The 8,587-nt window shown below is 43.2% G+C and overlaps 1 protein-coding gene across 2 annotated transcripts in view; it reads right to left on the bottom strand.

Annotated features, from left to right (window-relative positions):
• Positions 1-8,587, bottom strand: part of PTPRA (protein tyrosine phosphatase receptor type A) — a 70,916-nt gene that overhangs the window by 39,367 nt on the left and 22,962 nt on the right. For both annotated transcript variants that reach the window (XM_007465395.1, XM_007465396.1), the window contains 2 exons: positions 7,919-7,992; positions 7,569-7,705 (listed from right to left, as the gene is read on the bottom strand). In XM_007465395.1, the coding sequence (XP_007465457.1) occupies positions 7,569-7,705; positions 7,919-7,992 (211 nt within the window). The remainder of the gene's footprint in view (positions 1-7,568; positions 7,706-7,918; positions 7,993-8,587) is intronic.

Here is an 8,587-nt window from a genome sequence, read left to right as displayed (position 1 = left end):
CTTTCCCTAGCTGTCTCCTATCCCCTTCATCTCAGGAGCTAACTAAAGTCTATTTATTTATTTATTAAACCTTAAACATGTTTTAGGGACCTCAATAAGTGGCTTTTCAAAGTGTTTCTTTTAAACAAATTCAGTGCTTCCTTCTGAGACAAATGCTGGTCAGTAAAATGTTCCAGCTTATAACTTTAGGACAAAAGTTCCATTACCCACAACTTTCAACCACAGTGGGGTTTCATAGAAATGTTACACACTCCCCATTTAGTCTGTCAGATATCCGAAAACAGCTGTCATTTCCTATGCTTATTGTTTCTTCAGCTGTTCACCCCCACGGTCCAGTTTTTCCTCCAAAACAACTTCCCATTTAATGATATTCCTTTTCACAGAGACCTGACCACAAGACTCTTGACCCAGTTCAAGTTGGGGACACCAACTCTATTCTATATGCCATCTATACATTAAAGCATAATGGATACTATGCTAAAGTTAATAAGCTTGAATAGCTTTGTTTACTATATTAAAAATTTTTTTTAAGTTTTTTTTTCTTCTTCTTTTTGGCTGCACTGCGAGGCACACAGATCTCAGCTCCCCAAACAGGGATCAAACCTGCGCCCCCTGCAGTGGAAGCATGGAGTGTTAACCACTGGACCACCAGGGAAGCCCCTTTAAAGTTTTTAATGTCTGCTTTTAAAAATGTAATTTAAAAATATGCTTGTTGTAAAAGAAAGTCAAATAAATCAGTAGAAAGTGGAAGTTCCCTATCATGTCTCTCCTGTCTTCTACCCGTCCTTGTAGGCAACCACTGCTCAGTTCACAGTATTCCTCCAGACTTAAAAAAAAAAAAAAAAAAAAAAAAAGGCATTAACACACTCAAATGCAGACATACATAGATTGTTTTTTAAAAAGGGGATTATACCATGTAAAGTCCCCATGGAATATGTTTTTTCCCATATTTTTCTATGTCAACACATTTATTTTAATGACAGTACAGAATTTCATAATAGATGCAAGAAATTATTTAGCCATTCTGCTATTTGGTAAGATAGATATTTTCCACTTTATTTTCTTTGCTATTATAAGTAATGCTACAACGAACATCCTTGTACAAATATATATTTTGTTTTCTGATAGAGTCCCATAAGTTAGGTCAGATAGCATAAGCATTTAAAATTTGGTTGATACTGCCAAATCATCCTTCCAATGCTGTATCAATTTAAACTTCCCCTACCTGTGTGTAAGAGTTTCTTTATCCCCATACCCCTGCCCATACATGATATCAATCTTCTAAAATTTTCAAATCTAACAGGCCCAAAATAATGGTTAGTTTTAATCTGGATCTCCGGATTACTATATATATAGTTGAGCTTCTTTTCCTATGATTATAGACCATTTGTTTTTCTCCTCTGAACTGCCAATTTTTCTCCTGCAATGTTTACTTTTTTCTCACAGGTTTGGAAAAGCTCTATATATTATGGAAAATTCTCTGTCTACCTGTGGCAAATAGTTTCTCCCAGTTGGCCACTTTCTTATGGTGTTATTTTTCAGAGATGCTTAACATTTTAATATATTTATTATCTTTCAATCTATTCTATTCTAGCTTCTGAATCTTGTGTTTTGCTTAGAAAGGCCTTCCTCACCCCATGATTACAAGAATATTATTCTATGATAGTGGACACAAATTGGTGTGTTTGTCCTATGTGTTAACTCTCCTCTTTCCTGCCACGGCTGACCGATGCAAGCACAGTCACACCTGACCTACATTTGTTATCAACTAGATTCTCTTTTCCAGGATTTTGAAACCCAGGAAGAAGCAGAGGCTTCCCTAGAGGGCCCAGACCCACCAGGATAGGACCTGATCTGTCCAAAGGCTGGTAGTCTATCTCATCTTTTGATTCTGCCAGCTCCCCCATTTTTTTGCTTGAGTTGACTTCTCTTGTTTTTAAGTAAAAGACCTTAACTCACTTAGCAGTTAGTAACAGAGAGTGGGGTTGTAGGTGAGATACTGATGGGGAAAATACGGGTGATGTGAACCTGATTACCGAGTTCAGATGAAGGGAAAGGAACTGTCAACCAACTTGCAGGATGGGAAAGCGCAAGCCGCTCATACCTCACAACTGTAAAACAGTTACTTCATATTGGCTTGCTATCACCTGGGATGTGCTCTAGCTGATGGTAAAGGAGTTGGGGGAGGGGGAGTGCCAATTAAAAGGAGATGAGAAATGCTGAAACCAAGGAATAGGATTATTTCTGACAATTTTAGATAGTAAAACAAGAAAAAGCCCAGCTCCAAAATGAAATACTTATTTCCAAAGACAGCACAAAATTCAGGGCCCTTCTATGACTGTGCTACATGTATTTTGCTGAACCAAAAGTTAAAGTTTCAGAATTTTGCTGGTTGTTAAATGTTAATGCCAATGGAATTCACATCTTTCCTTGGCTGGTCATGTGAAAGACATGGCTTTAAAGTGAGATAATTGAAACGATGCAGAAAGGAAACAGAGGAGTTGGGGAAAGCCAACTTCTAAAAATCTCTATTGTGCTCTCTACTGCATCCTGCTTTCATGATGAAAATTGCCCCACAACCCAGCTCTCATTGCTCATGGATAATCAGGATGGAAGCATAACACGATCCGGAGGGTAAAATACATAAAGAAGGTAGAAAAGCAAAGAACTAACACCCAGAAGAAACTGCAGGAATTCACTGAGTTGGATCACCAAAAACCATAGGAATAGTTGTTGATATACATTTTGAGGATGTTAGACCAAGGAGGGGTCTAATTCTAATTTTTGAATACGGCTAGATTTCTAGTTATGGTACGGTTATCTGAACTTCTGCAGTTAGTTTAACCCGCTCAGGAAACTGGCCATGGTTCTAATGGTGGGGTGGGGTGGCCAGTAGGAACCTGGACTGAATGCTGGGTTCAGCTAGGTAACAAAGAAAAGCCAGAAAGCCCTTGGCACAAAGTAGAGGAAATCAGTGTTACAGGGGATCCAACAGCCTCAACCTTCTCACTGACACCTTCATCACGTCCTTCCTTGATGCATGCCTCACTAGAGGGTGTACATGGGTGAGGAAAGCACCTGCATCTTTTAGAAGAAGGAACTGACTTCAAAAAGGGATTCTTGATCTTAGTGGGAAGAAAAAAGCCTCAGAGGCCACAGTTCACCAGGGCTCAGACTTCTCTGAGGTGGATAATTTGTTGTGAAGCACCCAATAATGGAAATGGGAGGCAGCCAGCTCAGGTCAGTTGAGGGGGCCTGACTAGACTCTCATGCTAGAGAAGGGCTCCTTCTCATCCAACTCTCAGGCCTGAGTCAGTTCACAGACCTAGAACCCTTGGATGATGGGCACATGTAAGAAAGAACCCTGCCACAGCACATCAACACTCCTATACCATGAACCTTCCTCCTCATCTTCCCTTAAGAATCTGCAGGCATTTACCATTAAAGGTAAATATGTCTTTTGGGGTCTACTGGGTTCTGGCCTTCAGATAACTAATTCCTGGGAACCCAGAATGCTATAATTTCATGCTAGTTTGAATGGAGCCTTTGTAGGCCAGGAGATGGAAGGATTTTTGGCTTGAAGTGGTCTCATGTTAGGAGCTACCTATTTTCTCAATGTATGGTTGGAATGGAATTCTACAGCAAGGAGCAGGAATAACCACATTGGTCCCCTAACCCTTTGGATAAGTACCATTCCAGTAGCTAGAGCAAATGCAAGCTGCTGGAGCAGTCATCTCCCTTTACCAAAAGGCTAGGTCCCTAGATGAGTCACAGAGCTCCTAAGTGCTACAGGAGACTTAAAAGTTGTGGGATAGGGCTTCCCTGGTGGCGCAGTGGTTGAGAGTCCGCCTGCAAATGCAGAGGACACGGGTTCGTGCCCCAGTTCGGAAAGATCCCACATGCCGCGGAGCGGCTGGGCCCGTGAGCCATGGCCGCTGGGCCAGCGTGTCCGGAGCCTGTGCTCCGCAACGGGAGAGGCCACAGCAGTGAGAAGCCCGCGTACCGCAAAAAAAAAAAAAAAAAAAAAGTTGTGGGATAATGATGAGATAATCCATTTAGATGTGTGAGTTTAGTGATGGCATAAAGCAAGTGCTCAATAACTACTAATATTAGCTATTCTGATGCTTCCTATTACTCTCCATGCAAGTTACCAAACAGATAAGCTGACAGTTTTTAAGAATGTCAGTATAATGCCATACGTGAACCATGTGGAGCTGCAGATTTGCAGTTGCTTTTCCAGATGTTATATTTCCTACAGATTAATATAACCCGTGGTACCTGGAATTTCGCTATTAATGAGGCAAGTACGCTTATTTTTTCCTTTACGATGCACAAGGACTACATGAAGCAGTTTCCCTTTCTCATGGCAGGAGCAGCTTCAGTGATAAATCATCTTGACCTCTCTCTGCTGTGAACTGGTTCATTGGGATTTTGTCTCACTGTTTCACAGGACATCACCCTGACAACTATATAGTGGCCTGCCACCTTGGCCAAGTTTTCTGAAAGTCAAAAGCCAGCAGCACGTCAGGATATCCCCTCCAACGTAAAGGGTAAGTTGCCACTCCTTGCCCCCACGCCCTCCCCACCGCCCACTTCAAGGAGGAGGAGTGATGCTTGCTGGGTCATTATGGATTTTGGAGACAGCATGCATATACCACATGCTGGTGTCCTATTCTGACTCATTTATTGAGTGATCTGAAAAGAGAAGGCTCTCTAGCTGATCCAGGCCATAGAGAAATTAGCTCTGGTAGATTCTACGGGGCCCTAAGTGTCTGTGGTTCAGGCTGAGCAGGAGAATCATAATGAAAAACCTTAGGATTTGGGGACAAGACCATGATCCTGTCAGCAAAATTATGTTCCTAGCTTAGCACTGGGGTCTGGTAGAGACTGTAAACCTGACCATGGGACACTAGATATCCATATGACGTCAACTGCCCATCATAAACTAAGTATTATGTGATGCAATAAGCTATACATTGGGACATGTCCAGAATTCAGCTGAAACTGATGTGTATGTACAGAACGCGTGCCACACACCCACTCCTTCAATAGATTCCTCTAACTTCCTGATGATATTAACAGTTGACTAAAGGAGAAAAAAGTCCAGCCTAGTGTACAAATGGCTCTGTGAGACATGCTAGCCTATTCTGGAAGCAGATTGCTATGGGATAATCTACTTAAGGTATGGCTCTGAATGAGTATAAAAGAGAAATCCGTCTGGTGAACAGAACTTCAAGCAAGGTATCACACCATCCACTTCACTGGATGTCAGGATCTAAGCTGATCCCTGGGTAGTAGATAACTGGGACAAAAAGACAGAAAATATTTATGCTCCATGTGTATGCTCACTGAATGGCACTCACTGCAAGAACCCAGGAGATGTTGGTCGGCCCTTTCCCTCACCACCCCAGTGCTGGCCCAATGAGCCCGTGAACATAGTAGCCATGATAGCACGGCAATTGACTGTCACAATACCTATCTGAATTTGCCTACCATGCCTCTTAGGAACACCACCTCTATCCAGGTATTCACTGGAATGCCTTATCATGGGATCTCAGGGAATCACCTCTAAACAAAAAACTCATTTCACAGAAAAAAGTACAGCCACCAGGTCACATACGCATCACCCAGAAGTAGCTTGCATCATATTTAAAAAATAGCAGAGTGCCTACTGGAGACCAAGCTATAGTGTTGAGGCTGAGGTGCTATCCTGTGGGATGAGGTGAATGTTCATAATCAATAATGAGCATTAAATGGTGTTGTTTTTCTAATAGCCAGAAAAAAGGGTCCAAGTTTTTATCTTAACTCTTGCCTGGTAAATGGTCTTTTGCTTTACCTCTTGCTTCCCTCGCATCTATCCTCCACATTGTAGCTAGTGATTTTCTCAGAGTGCAAATCTGACCACATCACTCTCCACTCCCCCAAGCCCTTCAGAGGTGGACCAGATATGAGTGGTAACCCACCCACCCAATAAATATTCCTCCTTGCTACTAGAGCTCCCATTCTGTGGGTTATCCGCCTATCCTCTACATGACACTGGAATAATCTGGATTGGTCTCAGCCAGTTGCAGTAAGTCTATTTCTCCCTTGCTTATGACTAGTTTAAGAAGGAATATGTCACCAGGGAAGTCTCCAGAAGCTTTTGGGAAAGTTTTCCTCACTAATAAAAGGAGACATACAGGAAGAAACAGTCATTCTCTTCCCACTGGACCTTGTTTACCCCCATGTGGTGCCTAGAACTGGGGCAGCCATTATTTTTTGGGGGTGTCACACTGCATGGCTTATGGGATCTTAGTACCCTGACCAGGGATTGAACCCGGGTCCTCAGCAGTGAAAGCACAAAGTCCTAACCACTGGACCACCAGGGAATTCCCTGGGCAGCCATTTTGGCAACATGAGGAAAGCCAGCCTAAGAGACAGGACCGACACATGGCTGAGTGGAAAGATATGAAGGAGACAGTTTAACAATGCCCAAGTTGATGAATTAGCCAACTCTGGAACTGTTCCTGTGTCCTCAAATCCATTCCCCTTTCCCTAATCATTACCACTTTACATCAATCTATCAGCGACTCTGGTCTTAACTGCTGCAGCCCCTAACTGTATTTTCCGCTTCTATCCTGGTCTCCCCATGGGCTATTCTCTAACTAGTAGTCTGAGTCATTTTTTCCAAATTACAAATCTGGTTGGTCTGTGGCTTCCTACTTCTCATGACATTCTACAAGGTCTACAGTCTGGCCCAGTCTTCTACATTTTCATCTCTTACTACTCCCTTAAGTCTCTGCCCTTCAGCCACTCACAGTCCTTCATTATTTTTTGAATGTGCCCTTCCCTCACCCACCCTCACTACTGACAGATTGCTCCTGATATTCCCAGTGCCTGGAATGTTCCCCATCCCCCTTTCCCCAATGCCCCTGACTATGATTAGGTCTCAATTAAAATATCATTTTTAAAGGAAGTTCTGAACTGGTGGACTGGAATCATCAACTGGTAGATTCACAAACATGTTCTGCTTCCTTGAGAGAGTTATAAAACATACAAATGTAAATACTACCCAAGATGAGGCCTGCGCTCTGCAGTCTGCCATGGTCCTCATTTTCCACAATGACCTATTCCTACTGTCTGCTTAAGATACCCTGTGACCCCTGGCTCTAGACTCTAAAAGGCCACCTCTTAATATAGGTTCCTATACCTCTGCACCAGTTCTTCATGTTCTATATTGCTGTTTGAACTTATACAGCAAGTTCCCTGAGTGTAGGGACTAGATCTGTTTTTGTTCCCCAGCAAATCCCTGGCACCTTGCACATATCAGATGCTTGATAAGTATTTATTAAACACAAGTAACAGATGCAATGATGAATGAATGGATAGATGGGTAGAAGAGGGAGGTATGGCAAATCTTTTTGCATTTCCTGTCCATGGTCACATAGGAAAGGAGTCAGATGAACCTCGTAAAAAATTTCTCACCTCTTAACCCATTAGAAACCTGTTTTCTACCCCATGATTCAAAAGGTTTGACCTTAGGTCTGCCTTCCTCCCCGCTGACACACCAGCCTCAGCAAAGAACTCACATTGAATTCCTCTCTGAAGAGCTTATTGTCATCAGCCATTCTCCGGTTAATCTCCTCTTCCAGCTTGTCCACGGGCAGGGGCGGATACTTCCTGTTGGTGCTTGGGGACCTGGCCAGAAGTGGTACGCTCTGGGGTTCTGCAGTGCATAAGGGGGAAGGTTGGTCAGGTGCCCTGGGGACACAGCCCTTCTCTGGAGACTAAATTAGGGTTCTATCTCATTGGTCAGGCATCCAAAAACTAGGGCTGCTTTCAAGTCTTTTTTTCCCTTTCCTTTTAGGATGGGGAAACTCCTATTTTCTTGATTTTTCTTTTCCGTGAAGGTTCCCCATGTAATTTAGGGGTGTCTTACCCACATCCTCAGTGCGGCCATTGGATAAGCGGAAAGAATTGGAATGGCTCCCAGCTTGCTTGTATTTCTTAAACCTAATGAGAAAATGTTCATAGTGAAACACTAAGCACAGAGTTAGGAGAGACCAATCATTGGCTTTGTAGCTCCACTTACTGATTCAGCCTTTTAAAATATCCTTTACCGAAAAACAGGCTCTTTTAAGAGACAGGTTCTGCACACACGGAAGCAGCTCCAGTGGTGACTGAGCACCTCATTGTGCTCTTGCTCACCCTCAGCACACTACAATCCAACCCAGAGAACCCCACAGTATGTTCTGGCTTGAATGGCTCCTCTGTGCAGCTCCAGTTCCAGGATTCGCTGCAGATCATAGCCACACCAGGTGGAGGTAGGATGTGTGGGTAGAATACAGTGGGGGGAGATAAGATTATCAAACAAAAATCCTGGTACTTCCCTGGTGTAACCAGGGAGAAGCCCAGAGCTTCAGACTGGGTTGGCACAGGTCTGGCCACAAGTCTCCTGCAGAAAGGTGGAGACACATGACAAACTGTAGGGGTGTACAAGGTTTCCCTCTCTTTATCCCTGCAGAAGAACAGAGGGAGCCCAGAGCAGCTTAAGCCAAAAATAAGGGTAGAGTTAAACCCAATTAGTCAGGGTGGTGACTTCAGCAGG

The sequence above is a fragment of the Lipotes vexillifer genome, unplaced genomic scaffold (assembly GCF_000442215.2).
Source record: "Lipotes vexillifer unplaced genomic scaffold, Lipotes_vexillifer_v1.1 scaffold875, whole genome shotgun sequence".
NCBI lineage: Eukaryota > Metazoa > Chordata > Mammalia > Artiodactyla > Lipotidae > Lipotes > Lipotes vexillifer.
Note: the sequence above shows the minus strand (reverse complement) of the source record. Positions and strands in the feature narration are given on the sequence as shown.